At 37.1% G+C, this 18459-nt stretch overlaps 1 protein-coding gene across 2 annotated transcripts in view; it reads left to right on the top strand.

The window, feature by feature from the left end:
• Nucleotides 1-18459, top strand: part of LOC136884913 (exportin-4) — a 194185-nt gene that overhangs the window by 93707 nt on the left and 82019 nt on the right. For both annotated transcript variants that reach the window (XM_067157224.2, XM_067157225.2), the window contains exons 10-12: nucleotides 5556-5732; nucleotides 10671-10769; nucleotides 12294-12456. In XM_067157224.2, the coding sequence (XP_067013325.2) occupies nucleotides 5556-5732; nucleotides 10671-10769; nucleotides 12294-12456 (439 nt within the window). The remainder of the gene's footprint in view (nucleotides 1-5555; nucleotides 5733-10670; nucleotides 10770-12293; nucleotides 12457-18459) is intronic.

The raw sequence follows: 18459 nt of genomic DNA on the forward strand, positions 1-18459 counted from the left end.
TTAAAAGAATGTATGAAGCATGGACTAATTCCCAAATTTCTAAAACACCTTCAAAGAAAAAACTTTTCGACTTCCGATTCACGTAAAACTCAAAAGTTAATGAATTTTGGTTAAAAAATGAAATCAAGGCGCATTACAAAAAGAAATCGTTCCTAAACCTACAGCTTTATAAGACGCATCTTGAAATATCCTCTAGTATGTCCCCATTAGAATGAAGTTCATAAACCAGGTTTGTCAATGAAAAGGTACATGACATAGTGAAGAAGCTGATAAAGGTCCCACCATAGTATTACTACATAAAGATGATTACATTAAAAAAACCGAAGATTTCTTCGCTAATAGCAGTTTTACTATTATTAATAAAGATCCCACCCCCAAAATCCAACGAAGTTTGAAGAACCTATTGAAGAATCTACCGTTCTTATTACAAGAACACGAATATCAGAAACTTATAATAATGAACCCGAAACTTCCAACTGCAAAAGCTTTGCCAAAAATCCATAAAAAAGACGTACCTATACGCCCTATTATCAACTGCATGAACAGCCTTTCTTACAAAGTTTCAAAATTTTTGCATAATTTTCTCAGTAAACACTTTAAATTCAATAATACAGCCTATATAAGAAATTCCGTTGAATTTTGTGAAAAATTATTGAAATTCAATCTTGAGCATAATCATATAATGGTATCCTATGATATTACCAATATGTATTCCAATATTCCGGTAAGCAAAACTGTCAAGATTATTAAATCAAACCTTTTAAAACACAGTAACCTTAGCAAATGCGAAATAGATAATTTCATCAGTCTGTTAGAATTTGTACTTAATAATAACTATTTCACCTTCAATAATAGAATATATCATCAAAAGGGCCTAGCAATGGGTGACCCGATCTCGGGCATTCTAGCTAATATCTTTATGGATGATTTGGAAAATAACAAAATAATCAATAATATTAATGGTCTTCAATTATGGTTAAGGTATGTTGATGACACTTTTGCCATTATAGATACACAGAAAAACGATAGTCACAGTGTGCTAACATCCCTTAATGAGCTTGACAATGATATCAAATTCACTAAGGAAGACGAGATCAATGGTTCTCTAAACTTTTTGGATTTAAACGTTTCAAGAGAGAATAATAAGTTCATTTTTCAAATATTTAGAAAGCCTTCTTGTGCCCCCATCACTATAAGAAACGATTCCTTACATCCGCAATCTCATAAACAGGCTGCATTTTTTAGTCTTGTCTATAGAGCATTAAAAATCCCGCTGACAACTGAAAATCGCTAAAAAGAACTAAACTATATTAAGGATTTGGCCAGAATTAACGGCTATAACCCCTCAGTGGTTAATAAAATCATTAACAAGATAAAATTAAAAACCGCAACGAAATTGATTCCGGACAAGCCTAAAAAAACGAAATATGCTCCCTTCACCTACACAAATCCAGGCCTATTTCAAGTTACTAACCCTCTAAAGAAATACGATATTAATATCGCTTATAGAACCCGATATACGAACCGTAATATATTCTTCAATTCAAATATAGTTAACATTAATCACAATAAATTCTCGAACTCTGGTATCTATAGGCTTAAATGCACCCATTGTGGATTCTCCTACATCGGACAGACTGGACGTAGCTTTTTGATCAGATACCTTGAACACTACAACGCTTCGAAACATAAAAAGTATTCCGCCATGAGCACCCATATGGAAGAGACTGGCCACAGTTTTACTAAAATTGAAAAAGACCTTCAAATCTTGAAATACGTCAATAAAAGTAAACTTATGACAGAGTTTGAGAACATTTACATTTTCCTAGACCAGCATTTTAACGGACATCAAAATTTAAATGATACGTCAGAAATTAAAAGTCCAATAATCGAGAAAATTCCAGAACTACTCTCTCTTTTCAATGTGAATAATAATAACTTTACGAGAATCTTTAATTATACAACTGTTAATAGTACAACAACTACTACTCTACTGCCCTCTCATGCGACACCCCCTCCACGAATACCCGACCCGCCCAAGGAATCGGTCACCCCTCCTCCTCACATGACTCACTCCCCGCCTCTACGTATACATACATACAACACTAGAAGCAGCAATAAGGTTACTCGCCAGTTTGATTCACGCAGCCAACGTTAGCGAACACCTCACACTAGTCCCAAGGATTTCTAACTCCAATTGTGCCACAATCTGCTCCATCCATCTCTGGTTTGCTGGAACTCTCCCTACTTTCAAGTTTATAGTTACTCTTTAACAAGTCCACATTGGTGTCCTACGTTGTATACGATTAATTTTACTGCTAGCGTGTAAATACGGACTACTTCAACTTGTATTTCCTTCTGGCATTGTGTTGGCTCTCCTACAGAATTCCTAACTACTGAAGTTCACGTCATTTTAACCTTAGTTTCGTCACCATGCGCCTTTTAACTGGTTCAGTTTGACTCGTACTATTCAATAAACTCTATTTCAACTTTTGTTTTGCTCAATTTAAGAACTCCATAGTCAATAATTAATCCACGCTTCACGCATTGACATATATTTTAAGATCTACTATATCTATATCTTTTTACTTTAACAACCTCATGTTTGTTTTAACTTTACAGACTACCATCGTTCAATGTATTCCACTACAAATACTTGCTGTTAATCTGTACATATTGTTACAATTTCAAGTCTAATGTTATCATTTTACTTTTTATTATGGCATTGTCACTCTTTTAACAATTTTTATCGTTTTTATCATTCAGCTCAGGGCCCTGACCTAATCTTTGTAAATTAAGGCTGATGATGTTCGCTATGTCGAACGAAACATGTTCCATTATTTAAGACACCTCATGATTATTTTATAATTCAATGAGTAATGTATTGTATTGAGTAGGTGGTTGTTATTAAAAGGATTTTATAATTTTAATATATTGTCCTCAATACGGTTCTATTATGCGATTAATTACATGTAACTAATGTAAACTCTTGCTGCGTCACGAAGTATTCTAAGACCCATTAATACATGCAATCACGTTGATTCACATTTTAAACCTTTCAAATGCTATGGTAAAAACTATTTCCGAAATGTATCCAACAAGGTGCATTTACAATGTGCAACTAATACACTTGGATAAATCACTGACAAACATAACCTCACGCAATGAAAGAGAAAAAATCGCACAATTCAAAGACGAGGATAAATTATGACGGTTCCCGTGTGCAAATGCATTATTTTTTGGATTTCTGTACTGTTTGCATTTTTAGATGCTTTGTACTGGCATGGAAAGTGCCAGACGCCCTTAAAACGTGGTGGCTTATCGAACTTTCCTATGACGAGGGGATAAAGTATCTCGCATCCTTGTGTATTGCAACGCACTACAATGACCTCCATCCCTTACCCTTCTACGATTTCTCGACTGGCAATTTCTCCCTCAAAACCATAAGACCGTTTGGGCTCACATTAAAATAAAGCAATGCAGTTTCACCGGCAATGACAATATTGTTCGGTGCCCACGAATTTATTATATGAGCCACGTTTTTCGTCAACTGTCGGCATCACCAGTGTTTGCGGATTCTGTTTTCCCGCACACTGCCTGTTGCATGATATTACGGCGTTCCTTAAAAGCTTGAATACAAAAGAAATCCTATTTCATTCAACTTAGCAATCATGAAGTGCACTGTAGACCCACCGAAGTGAGTGTAAGTGCGGAAAGCTACCCCTCCACGTTCCAGAACGCGCGTTCTATTATGACGCGGAGCGGATAAATTTCGAGTTGAAATTACTCTGTAACATACTATCGTTTTAAAATGTAAAGGCAGTTTCGAATTAAAAGTCTGAATTTTGGTAATGGGGCCGACATTGTACTTCGAATTACGAATTATCCGTATTTCGAATTAAACAATTGAAATAACATGCAAAACTGTATCTCACGTTTCCGGGAACAAGAGCTTCTTCGAATTAGGCGGGATTTTAAATTAACCGATTTTGAATTATCAAGATTCTACTGTAATAGGATACGTTCAGCGACTTTGGAATAAAGGCGTAATAACCGGGGAAACGTGCTAGAGAGGGACATCTTTACCAGTTTCGACTGTATATGGATGTGGTAATCTCTCTGCATGCAGCCATCCAAGTGAATAAACCCAGAAAATTTGAAAAGTATGTTTTTGGTAGATCAGTTGGTAATTACCGTTATGTAACTGCCAATCGTCGCATGACCGGAGAAACACATGAAAATCAGAAATCCAGCGTGCATAAATAAATGAACAAATGAACCGTGTAGTGGTAAAATGAGAAACTATGTTCTTTATGGAAACAAAACGTAAGATCTGCCGATCATAATTTTGCTAAATGCAGGTAGTTAAGTGCTGTTCAAACAACGATATATCGTTGCTGGCACTTTACACAGAAGTATCAAAAAAATAATATATCATTGTCAGACATTCTTAAGGTTAATCAAGGATGTTGTTTCCCTGTGTGATTATTCTGCAACTTTTTAAGGGAATTTAGTTTCTTTACATTGAAGTATTGAATTGGCAATGGTAAACTCGTGTACTGAAACTCTTTGAGTGCCAAGGAATGACTTTTCCTATCTCATGTGGGCTTGTTAAGATACTGGTTACGGTAGATGGTAGTACACATCAAACCTTACCCTTGAAATTCACCACTAGAAGCTGCATAAAATATTTTGTCATGATTTAAGAATGTTAACTTGAAGTTCATGTTTGTTCATGGCTAGACTTTCATAAGAATGTATTTACAAATAAAGATGAACTAGCTGATTACATAAATCATTCAGAAAATTACATTTAATGTGCTGTACTGCAATGAATATTCGAGGTTGGCCTCTGTGTCTTGTCAAGGCTACCTCGAAAGGCAGTTCAGTTCTCCTTAGAAGCATTAATTGAGGCGGTCTATGTAAGAGAAGCACATATAACAAATTGGCATTCTGAGAAAAAATAAGATTGAAGATTTAGGTTTTTTTTTTCTCTGTCAGAATTCTTAATTTTTTCTATTTTGAAGGAACATAGTTCAACATTCTTGTTAGTTTAACTCCTAGCCCTTTCTTATTCCATTGTCGTCATAAGACCTATCTATGTCGGTGCAACGTAAAGCATCTTGTAAAAAAGAAACGTGCCGGGCTGAGTGGCTCAGACGGTTGAGGCGCTGGCCTTCTGACCCCAACTTGGCAGGTTCGATCCTGGCTCAGTCCGGTGGTATTTGAAGGTGCTCAAATACGTCAGCCTCGTGTCAGTAGATTTGCTGGCACATAAAAGAACTCCTGCGGAACAAAATTCCGGCACCTCGGCGTCTCCGAAAACCGTAAAAGAGTAGTTAGTGGGACGTAAAGCAAATAACATTAATTTTAAAAGAAACAGAATGATGTGTATGTACCACTTACGGTTCACTAGGTATCTGAGAAAATGTGTGTACCACCAGTGGTGTATTAGGGCTCTGAGAAGGACATGTGTGTACTGCACCGGTATATGCTGCCGTGAACATGTTAGTATACTGAACTGTGAAGTAACACTTGGCTTTTATCGGTTCCAGATATGTGAAGAAGACCGGCTGTACATGGAAGCATTCGACCACATGCTAGAGGCCTGGATCTCGGTGCTACATGACTCTCAGGTGTTCCCCAACGACTTCTGCAAACAGTCCTCCATACGAATATTTGATACCTACCTCAAAGGTCATCTCTCACCTCCTGATGGAACGAGAGGTCAGGTAAGTAATAATGAATTACAGTATATTTATGATGGGTAAACAGATGGAGAGTAGTGAATACATGGTTGATAATGCAACCGTAATAGAAAGGAACAGACAAGGGTCAAATCAAATTATATGTTGAAAGGTACATACAATACCGTATTTCACTGCTAAATCATTGCACTTATTATATGAAAATTTTTGAAAACATAGGAGGATGCGATCATTACGATTTTTTTAATACTAGTATTTGTATTACTCAGAATTACTCAAATCACTCAAATTTATAACTCAATTTTATTTGATACAAGTTTAAGGTCCACATAATATTCGTGTATATACATATATACACCATAATACATAAAATAGTACAGATCGAAATTCATAATTTATTTACAACAGTTCTGCGAACGTTTCTAAAATCCAATGAACTTATTAAGTTAATTGACATTGATTTGTGCCTTAAAGTTAAAATATTGCATGTTTCAGTACATATTGGGAAATTTAGGAGTCAGTTCACCCGTGTTTGTAATCCTAATACTTCACCACAAGTGGGCCTCTCCATGTTCTGGAGGTATGTAGATTTTTTCATGTTTATTAGGTACTCTCATGAAAATGTTTGAAGTGCCGGTATTTCCCAGTGATGTTGCTGACAAGGGATAACTTACAGCCTTACATATTTCAAATGAGAATTCATAATATGTCAGATCCTGTTGTCAAACTGCCAATAAGTCATGCATCATATGTATACTGGTATTTATTTATTTATTTATTTATTTATTTATTTATTTATTTATTTATTTATTTATTTATTTATTTATTTATTTATTTATTTATTTATTTATTTATTTATTTATTTATTTATTTATTTATTTATTTATTTATTTATTTAATTATTTATTTAATTTTATTTATTTATTCATTTATTAACCGGGCGAGTTGGCCGTGCGGTCAGGGACACGAGGTTGTGAGCTTGCATCTGGGAGATAGTGGGTTCGAATCCCACTGTCGGCAGCCCTGAAGTTGGTTTTCCGTGGTTTCCCATTTTCACACCAGGCGAATGCTGGGGCTGTACCTTAATTAAGGCCATGGCCGCTTCCTTCCAAATTCTAGGCCTTTCCTATCCCATCGTTGCCGTAAGACCTATCTGTTCACAATTAAGTATTTATTTATTTTCCACCTAGTCGATACAATGATTGCTTAAGGCAATTTTTAATGGTCAAAAGTGGTACATGTTTCGTATATTATCAACATCTTCAGCCACATAACACTGTTTAGATGAAAAATATATAAAATTGACAAAGTAACATTTTAAGGACACTTCCTCTAAAGCATTACTTTGTCAATTTTATATATTTTTCATCTAAACAGTGTTATGTGGCTGAAGATGTTGATAATATACGAAACATGTACCACTTTTGACCATTAAAAATTGCCTTAAGCAATCATTGTATCGACTAGGTGGAAAATAAATAAATACTTAATTGTGAATCTATTGAAGTGCGATACGGACCATGAAGCTAATTTTATGTAGACCTATCTGTGTCGGTGCGACGTAAAGCAACTAGCAAAGAAATTTATTTATTTAATTAAATAATTAATTAATTAATTAAACTGTCCATAAACCATAAACGTATTTCAATTGTGCGTTCATATGCAATTTATATTGCAGTTCCGTTTACCTTTTAAGCAACTTGATGATCAAAATTTGAACATGCAATGATTATGTAATTAAATTTAGAAATCAGATTTTTGAATTGAAAGTAAAGGATGCGACACTAATGCGCAGGCACAGTTATGCAGTGAAATGTGGTAGGTTAAACAAGTGACAGGTCATTATGGAAAGAGGGAGAAATAAAAAGAAAACACAAAAGGACAAGACAAATCTCTACTTCTTTATACACTGTTGTCTTCAAATAAATGGGCTCTCTCTTCATCAACCCCAGTTCCTCTACATCCGTTTCTTCTTGGCCCCCGGCGAGCTCGTTTCTACTTTCCAGTTTCATCTGGGGGAGGGTGGTCTTGAATTCTCAGATCTTCTTTTTTGGTGTGGGAAATGTAGGATAAGAAGACGTCTGGAAAAAAATATGGAAAAAGGTAAAGATGATTACTGGTAATAAGGGACTAGAAACACAGGTCAAAAACAGAATTACGTTTTTGTTCTTATTAAATAAATGTGTTCTTTTCCATGAACCCTATTTTCTAATTTTATTAACCCATTGAGCCCTGCATATTCGTTGGATTGAAACTGTGTGGCGCTGGGATTATTTTGGAGAAAATATAGTGTCGCTTCATATCATGAGAAATTTCTTACTTACAAGACCATTAAAGATTTAAATATACATGAAAACAAAAGGCTTTCATACCACAAACTGCGGAACAAGGAATACAGGAAAACAATTTTTTTTTATTAGCATCACGGGACTGTACTCAGTCCGCCTGCTGAGCTGTAACACAGTCTTCTCTTTGCACTTCCTCTTCGATTTCCACATCTATTTGTTCTTCAGGAGTGCTGCTCGGACTAGTACTAATATTACTACTAATTTCACTGAAAAAATTACATTCCTAATCATCATTACTTCCTAAAAGGGGTTATATATCGGTAAATATCAGTTCTATACTGGCAGCCATCTTGTTTACAAGCGAATCTCAAAGTCTAGAGATAGCCTACTTCAGACTAATGTTACCAAGCACACTATCGATATATATTAGCAAAGAGCATATAACATTGCAAAGAAAGAGTCCCTTCACAAATCACAAATGCAACTCCCTCTGCCATCTCTTGAGGAAAAGTTGAATTGCGTAGTAAAATGAGACAACGGAACAGTTCCGTGGTCCGGCATTTGGTCCACCGAGATGAAGCACGGAACGGTTCCATGGCGCGGGCCCAATGAGCTAATCCTATATTAGTTTCGACAAGACTGGAAAACTTGGATGTTATCAACCGAGTAGAAACTGAAAAGAACAGCTTTCACAGCCACTGATCAATTGAAAAACCACAACAATAGATCTAGCTTTTGGTGTGTGCTGCACACGCACACAGTCTAACAACCCTAAAGATGAACATAGGTTTTTTTTTTAGCTCATTATCATTTAAGTAAATATTATTATTAACCCCAACTTGGCAGGTTCTATCTTGGCTCAGTCCGGTGGTATTTGAAGGTGCTCAAATACGACAGCCCCGTGTCAGTAGATTTACTGGCACGTAAAAGAACTCCTGCAGGACTAAATTCCGGCACCTCGGCGTCTCCAAAGACATTAAAAAGTAGTTAGTGGGACGTAAAGCAAATAACATTATTATTAAATCTTGGTTCTATTCACGACATTGTTTTTGGTCTCCCTGTCACATCTCTCGACTATATAATGAACTATTTTGGACTTCCACATTGAGTAGAATAAATCGTAGATGTATATCGGCCACTTTTCTTTTATTCACTGTCTTCTTTCATTCTTTGATTTAGTTTCAAAACATCGACTTTCTTTCTGCTGGTTCAGGCAATGATAAGATGGAGCGCTCGTGTAATGCAGTGTTAGCTGACGACGATATTTAAGAAGGATTGTATGCGATGATCGTTCAAATGGATATAGTGATTGCAAATTAGTGGAAACTGAATGCGGGAGTGATAGTGGGAAGTGATATTCAAACCCCTACGCACTGTGATTTACATAGTGTGCTCATTTATTCAAATGACTCTGATGGCGACGATGTAAACATTGATGATGTATTAGGAATTGACGTTGAAAATGTTTGATAAAGACAGCATACCAATTTTAAAGATTAAATCATGACCAGTTTAATACATTTTTATAATCATGAGCACTCTAGTATGCTCAGTAGAAAAATGTCCGGTCCACAGGGTATGTGACAAGTTCAAACATCCGGTCAGCAATGTGTTAAAGCCACGTATACCATATATATATTAACAAGTCTTTAACAAAAAGGCTGAGCTTTTTGCTTTGCCCTGTTGAAAATCAATGAAACTTGGGTGAAATCTCTGTTTTTGTTAACGACTTTTATATATATATATATATATATAAGTGGCTTTAATTTAAAAATAATATTTATTTAATAAACTGAAAATATGGTTCTACTGCTGTGATTTTTTAAAAGAGAGTTTTGTTTGCCAACCTATTGGTCCCTGTTCATTTAATATGCCCATTAAACATTAGTCTTCTCTTTCTTACACTGGCTGAAAAAGCTCCATGTTTGACATAAGGTTGAATGTAATACCATCTCCAGGAACTTTCTTTGGCCCTAGAATTTTCCTTTCTCTTTCCTCTATCTCTATCTGTGAAGTCCTCTTTCTGGTTAAAGTCTCTGCAGTGTATAGGCACTCTGGTTTCACTATTGTATAGTAATATCTGTATTTTACTTGATAGGAGAAGGATCTTGACTTGTATATCTTCAGGCAGAGCCTGAATACCATCTCCATTTTTCTCGCCCTGTTGTCATGGCAGCTTCCTCATTGGTGTTTGAGGTTAGAATTTAATCTAAGTAATGTCTCAGTCCTATAAACAGTCCCATACTAAGAATGAAGTATGTTGCAAATCATGAGATTGAGAAAAATGAACTGGATCGGACTTTGTTTGGGGAGGGACTGTTCACTGAAAGAGGGAATGGTGAAAGGCAAACGAGGAAGAGGAAGGAAAAGATATCAAATATTGGACAGTATCGAAGGAAAAAAATATTCGGACATGAAAAACTTGGCGCAGGACAGGCAAAAGTGGAAGAGGTTTATCCCATAATAAGACCTGCCATAAGGCAGAATACCTGGATGATGACTAAGTATTAATTTCTTGAACTGAATCTGATCTCAAATTTGTATAATGTGTTTTGTTGAAGAAGATTTGCAGGTCTGCTCTCTCACCTGTTTCCTGAAGGGTCTCAATGTACCTAGTAGCCGGCTTTTCTCTTTCATCTATGTAGCTGTCCTCACTAGCATTTCTTTCTTCTAGGGGCGTGAGCTGGAAACAGAAGAAATAGATGAGACAGAAGAGGATGACCGGACCAAATTCAAAGACCAGCTTCAGACAATTGGCTGCTTTGGAAGACAGGTAATGGAAATTTAAATCTAAATAACAAAAAACTTTGAGGAAGTAAAATAAAGAGAGCAGCAACTTACCACGTAAACAAGAGTTGTTACAGTATACAGCAGAAAGACATGGGTCCAAAATTTTTGATGGTAATTGTTGACAAATAGATGCTGTTGTGAGGTGAAGGGACAGAAAAAAAGATCAGTTACTTAATGTTAAGGGCAGGTGCTTTCCTAGACCTGAGCACCAGTTGATGTCAAACTTCAGAATCTCCAAAGTAAAATGGTGGACAGATGGCGGTAAAATATTTAAGGACTTCAACTGGGAAACATTAATCAAATGTGGCTTCATTGTGCCACGTGTGAAGGGGGACTAGAAGACCCACATTATGTGTTTTGCAGAAACTGTGGTGTCTTTGGCTAGAGTGTTGGTAGTTAAATTGGGCAGAGTTCTCATTGAAGCTGGTAGATGATGTTGGATGAAGTGCTGTTACGATGACAGTCTATGGGGTAAGACTTGTTGGTGAAAGTTGTGTTAGGCATGTTTTGGATCCATATAATTTATTTTGTGTGTACTCGATCCACGCAAACTTACACGGTAAGTTGCTGCTTTCAGTCTCTTTCCTATACATACACATTTGCCACAAACGTTAGCAGGTGATTCCTGGGGTGGAAACAAGAAAGGAGTCCGTATGTATATATATCCTACAGTGTGTTTGGTATTGAGGTACTGGCGTTGGATATGGCTACTTCTGTACTAATGTTTTTGTCATTTGTCGTCTGTTTTGTTCACCAACGAGATCACATTGGAAAAGATGGCATCATAAATTGGATAAAAAACACACGCATGGCCTTTTGAGAATCTCCATAGTATGGTTGTTTTTGATCATCAGCTGAACACACTATCCATTATCAGCTGATTGACCCATACAACGTATCTGACCTTCTTGAGGGGCACGTTTCCTCTACTGCTGGATATGTGCCCCTTCAGTTTGCATATATGCTGGTTTTCAGACACCTTCCCTCAACTGTGGACTGGGCATTGAGGTCCATTTTATTGGCCTGCCCGATTTTGACCTTAATCCACTGGACTTTTATCTGTGGGGACACGTGAAGAGTGTGGTGTACGGTACTCTGGTTAAAGACATCAGTGACCTGGAAAAGCATATCATTAACACCTGTGCAGCTGTTTAACAGGATCCAGGTATCTTTGAGCAACATCGCCAGTCCATGGTGGACACTTTGAGCTACCCTGTGATGTTGTAACTCCATCGCATGTAACTCGGTAACAACATATTATAGGACATATTATATCATAGGGACTTTTTATTTGATCTTAGGAATCAACCCCAGTATCTGTATGCATTCTGCTCTTAAAAGTCAATAAAAGAGGGCAAAAGTTTTGTAAAAATGTTGAAGTGCTTCGAACAACAATATATGTAGGAAAGAGCAAGGTATCAAATTTTGAATAGGGGAATGATCTCTGCTTCTTGGGCTGTGTACTGGTATTTTACTCATCTACCGTTTCTGTCTTGTGATATTCCAGGTTCCAGACCATTCTTTACCATTACTGGCCAAACTGCTAGAGGAAAGAACTGTGCGGCTCCACGAACAACTCCAGCGGATACACCTTCAGGCCATGGATATCTCTAGCTCCAACCAGCTGGACTGTCTGTTTGAAGACATACACTGGCTGGTGCTTATAGCAGGTACCCATCCATCTGCTCTACTTGATTTCATGAGTACCAACTGAGTAGCAGTGTCAGATTCTTCATCATCATCATCGTTATGTTTATTGTCAGAGCCTGATTGATTCCATTTTAGAGCAAAGACTCCTCCAATTGCCTTCTAGGTTTTCCCTTCTTGGGCAGCAGTTTTCAACCAAGCGAGTGACTGCACAGTTTGGGTCACGTAGCTGTCGGCTTGCATTCGTGAGATATTGGGTTCAAACCCCACTGTCGGCAGCTCTGAAGATGGTTTGCCGAGGTTTCCCATTTTCACACCAGGAAAATGCTGGAGCTGTACCTTAATCAAGGCATGGACACTTCTTTCGTACTCCTAGCCCTTTCCTATCCCATTGTCCAAGTCTTGAAACACATCTTCCGTTTGACAGATGAATTGCTTTGGTGAATGAAATCTTCTGAGCGGACTCCTCTCCCTGTTTTAAAGGTCCTTCTAGCTAATTCCAGTTTGACTCCAACTTTACTTTAATCATAGATATGTTGAAGGGTTTTTATTTGGAGTTTTGGCACTTCTTGTTTGGTTAAGAGATGAACTTCCAAGTGTCAAATTTCAGGATCAAAATAAATTTTTATAGACTACTGGCATTTAAGGGTATGTAAATTTGCAAAACTGACATCCGTAGATTTATTGACACATTAAAAAATAACTCTTCTACACTCTCATGTCCCTCGGAAGGTCCGCCAACTGTTAACACTCTTGCACTCAGCCTATATGCAGGGGTTTGCTTGAAGCAGCTCAAACTAATTTTTCTGATTTTGCAACCAAATTACAAAAAATCAACTCGTGAACAGTTCAACACGTATTAAAATAAAATAAATCACACTAATATATGAAACTATGAGCATTTCAGAAATGTATATACTTTGAACGCATTATTACTGGTAAAGCCGAGAAAAAATATTAAGAAAATAATTTTTGAAAAAAAAAAAAAGTTTAAATGACAGTAAGATCAGGCATTAATGCATCTTTCTTCTTTAATCTTAAACCTGAAAGAGAGGATATTTAATTCTGAATAATTTGATATCAATATGATGTGTGTACTGCAGTTCACTCGTGAAGTGTGGTCCAATGCACGGCGAGCAGTTGTGACTGACAATTGGAATTGAGGAAAATTTGAACCTATTCAATACAAAGTATGTCGTATAAGATGTTTACAACATGTTATTTATTAGTTTAAAGTACCGGCATCTTCAGCTTGAAGTTACAAGATGGGCAGGGTACATTTTGCATTACTGTGTACGTGCAATGCAAAGTACAAATGGTTACAATTTTACATTTAAGACTAAATAAACAATAGATACAATATGATGGAGTGATGTTACGCATTACAGCCGTTATAGTCTAGTATGGTACATTGGTGTTATATAATAAAAGTTGGTGAATGAGAGTAAAAATCTTGATGTATGTATGTGATAATGAAATAAAATTAATGTCCGCACTTCTGTTAATATCAATGGAGATGTGTATCAAAGTCCAGTATAATGTATTATTGACAAGGCTATGTGATATTTGTTTTTAGCCGGTACACATTAAGTTGGGTAGTTGAATGACGTTGAATTTAAATTAAAGTTGTCTCAGCTCAATATAGATAGTGCAGCCTAAAAAGAAAGAAAAACTAAGTTAGTAAAGCGGATTGCTTGAAATTGGGATAGAGCAAATTTGTGGCCGCATATGACGGAAGTATGGGACTCACCTTGTTCAGCGTACTTGTTGTATGTTGTGAGAAGAGGTGTGGACTGTGACTGTGCAGAAATCTTCATGAGTAAAATCGTCACTTCCAACATATCGGGAATCACTTTTGGCAAAAATGTCACTGTTACTGTCTAAATCATCTGAAAATTCAAGGATATGGGAATTATTCGGCCTTGAGCATGACCCAGCCATAACAAAAAAAAAAAAAAAAGGATGTAAGCAGATGCAACAGCGGAGTAACGAAAAGATGTATAATTATGGTTCAGGATGGCTAAATGGTTAGCATGCTGGCCTTTCGTCACAGGGGTCCCGGGTTGGATTCCCGGCAGGGTCGGGAATTTTAACCATCTTTGGTTAATTTCGCTGGCACGGGGCTGGGTGTATGTGTCGTCTTCATCATCATTTCATCCTCATCACGACGCAGGTCGCCTCCGGGAGTCAAATCAAAAGACCTCTACCTGGCGAGCAGAACATGTCCTCGGACACTCCCGGCACTAAAAGCCATACGCCATTTCATTTCATGGTTCGGGAAGTACAGCGAACACACGATATACCAAAGAAACAAATTGATGTATTCATAAGCCAACCAAAAACAGATCCACGCACTGACAACTTCGAACCACAACAACATAAATATCCACGGTCAACAGATTTCATTTGTCGAAAATAAAAATATTTCGTAGGGCTGGTGGATATATCTGTGGAGTAAAATGCAAATTCAGTGCTTTAAGTTACTGTCACCATCGTCTGGTACCATTTAACAGCCGCACAAATGACCATAATTCCTAAAGAGGACAGAGCTGATGTATCGGCGCTGTGAGCAATCTTGACATAACCTCCCACGCGGTGAGTGCAAGAGGGTTAAAGGAATATGAAAAGCATGGCTTGACATCTCAACTAGCTTCTTACTAAGGCAGCCACTGCGTGGTAGTAATAAAACCTGAGTTCTTACTCAAAGTATATACTCATGAGTATGAGCACTTAGCAGGAATATATTCTCAGCCCAAGTAGTATGAACTCCATTTGGTAAGAATAAGAAGGTTCTCCTTCGATGTAGTAGGTACTCAAGCGCACTGCCATGTGGATAATTTGAAATTGAGTAGGTACTCATGCTGCGTAAGGTTGCCATCATACATAACCTCAACTACTGAGATTCGATTTCTGTACCGTCTGCATGCACATAACCTCAACTACTGAGATTCGATTTCTGTACCGTCTGCATGCACTTCAAGCTGTATTTTACTCATACCAATAACAAATATTCCGTCAATAAAATTTTGCGGGAATATTCTCTTCTTTTCTTAAGGTCCGACGTTCCAGAGTCCGTTTAAAACGAATTACAAGCAATGCACTGGTACTGTAGGAGGTAGAAACGTGTGCGATAACGTGAAATATAAATAATACGAAAATGTGAGTGTGATAAAAAATGTAATTTTAAAGCATGTAGCCTACGGTACGTGGACAGTTTCAAAGTTTTTCCTCATTAGCATAATATCCGAAACTTTGAAATAATTTAAACCAAAATACAAGCCATATGTGGACAGAATGTAGAAACGTTTACGATGACTCAAATGATAAACAGCACGAAAATTAGAGTGAAACAAATGTGTGGCTTTAACCACACATGCATGTTAATACATTCATTACCGGTATCTTCCTTCTTTGTAGGCTAGTACTTTTCATAATTTTAATAAATCTCGGAAGGAAATGTTTGAGGCTTTGGGATTAGGCCTAACTCAAACCAAACTACAAGTAACGTGCAGGAGGAATGAAAGAATAAATCAATTATATTTATTGTTATTTGTTTTATGTCGCACCGACACAATGGGTCTTATGGCGAACTTGGGATAGGAAAGTGTCCTTAATCAAGGTACAGCCCCAGGATTTACCAAGTGACAAAATAAGCCACAGAGATGCCGAGATGCCGACAGTTGGGATCGAACCCCTATATCCTGAATCCAGGATTTAACTATATGTGACCCAAACTGCGTAGCAAACTCGCTCGGTAGATAAATAGGCCTATTATGAAAGTGAGAGTAAAAAAGAAATTTGTATCTTATGTATAGGTCTGTGTACTGAATGTTCCAAATGAAACATCTGCCTGGCATTCTCGGTGATCATAAAGATGATATAGGGAATCTGAAATATTTGTCCTGAATGAGTGAATTTATAATACCAATATAAATGGTCCGTTATTGGACATTATAAATTTTCAACTAACTCATTCTTGGTTGCCAGCGTTTCGCCCTCGTGTGCCAGGGTGGGCTCATCAGTTGGTACCTAGCACACATACCAATACGCTGGCTAGTGCATACCGTGGCTCCAGTTAGCCTACGCAGTGGCCTCCACGGTATGCACTAGCCAGCGTATTGGTAGGTGTGCTAGGTACCAACTGATGAGCCCACCCTGGCACACGAGGGCGAAACGCTGGCAACCAAGAATGAGTCAGCTGAAAATTTATAATGTCCAATAACGGACCATTTATATTGGGATCATAAAGATCCCGAACGAAAATATATTTATTACCTTTTTTGTTTACGGACTCACCACCCTAATATGTAGGCCTAACATGAGTGCAGGCAGTCAAGAACAGCCGTTGCTGCTGGATAATTAACTTATACTTTCTGACGCTCTGGTTTGGTAACAGCATTTTTATTATTATTTTGAGGAAATGCAATTGACACTGCAGCTTTAGTCACAAAATATGGTACATAACCTCAACAATAAGTTTACTCAGTTTTTGTTGGGTACGAAGTCCTGTATGTCACATTGAAATCCAGGGTGACCTAACAGTCTTAAAAATGCGTTTAATTTAGGCCTAACTATATTCTAAATAGCACCTCTTGTTTTCCTTGTCCAAATAAATTCAGTTTTGAAAAATGGTGCAGACTTAAGATTCTTAGAATTCACATGCCCATTTCCTTCCTGGAAACAGGTCCCACATTATTAATAAACTCAGCCATTTACATAATACTTTTAAGAGCAATAAATCAGTAAATGCTCATACTTGAGACACATAGCAGTCCTACTCAAAACTGACTGAGATTATACTCATCAATCTGAGAATGCACTCTCTTTTATTCATACAACAAATGAGAATCTACTCTCAGACTGTTACAATTGAGTTTATACTACACCACCTCCATGACATGAGTATATACTCAGCTAGTGAGTACATTCTCATGAACTTTATTCTTATGAAGTGGAGTATATACTCAGTGATGTTGAGTATATACTAAATACTCATGTTTATTCATACCACTCGCTAGGAACCCCCCCCTTTTTTGAGGTCGGAAAAGTTTAATGTTGTTGACGTCGGTGAAATTACCACACAATTATAATTGAATGGGTGCTTGCAAAAACGGGCCAACCAACAACATTTCTTAAAAATGAGTTTGATACTGCCATTATTGCAGAAGTTTCAGACTATCTTCTGTGAGGTGGGTCAACATGTGTGATGAGTAAATTCCTTAAAGAAGACCTATAGAATGACCTAAAAATATCCACACAAAAAAAGACCTAAAAACTGGTGAAAGGATGTAAAAATGTTATCCAAATTCATTCATAATTTCAGTTTTATTTACATATTTAATGAAGGAATAAGTAATAAGAAACTCGTGTCCTCATCTCGAGGTGGTGCAGCTCTTTTCAGGCACATCCCCGTTGGAGGTGAGCTGCATGTACCTTTTTAATCACATACCAGTCCTCCTGCCATTCTTAAATTTCTGGCAGTACCGGGAATCGAACCTGGACCCCCGAGGACGGCAGCTAATAGTGCTAACTGTTACGCTACAGAGGCGGACAATGAAAGCATAAAATGTTTTAAAATGTAAAATTCTGGTGGTATGCAACAGACAGTGCAAAAATATATGAGTGAAATACTTCTTATTAACGTAATTTTTTTTAAAAAATCTGTGTGTCATTTTTTTCCGTTATCAATATTTATGCACTCCAGTTATTATATTGAATGTGATTGATCATCTTCGGTATGTGCACTAGTGAACACACTTGTTGACATTCGAACTCGAAGGTGATATCGGAGTCGATTAGTAATACTCGTCGACTGGAATTCTATGAGCACAATTTGAAAATGAAAGAGAACATGTTTTCGTAATAAATGAGTCAATAACGTGGCCGATAGCAGTAGTTAACTTGTTAGAAATAAAGGTTGAAGTAAACGATGCACCTCAAAATAGAGCGCAGAGTGGACGACTGATTTCGAAGGTTAGTTTATTCATTAAAACCTCGTTACGCATTTCTGCAGGGGAAAAGGAAAG

This window comes from Anabrus simplex, chromosome 13, assembly GCF_040414725.1.
Source record: "Anabrus simplex isolate iqAnaSimp1 chromosome 13, ASM4041472v1, whole genome shotgun sequence".
Lineage (NCBI taxonomy): Eukaryota > Metazoa > Arthropoda > Insecta > Orthoptera > Tettigoniidae > Anabrus > Anabrus simplex.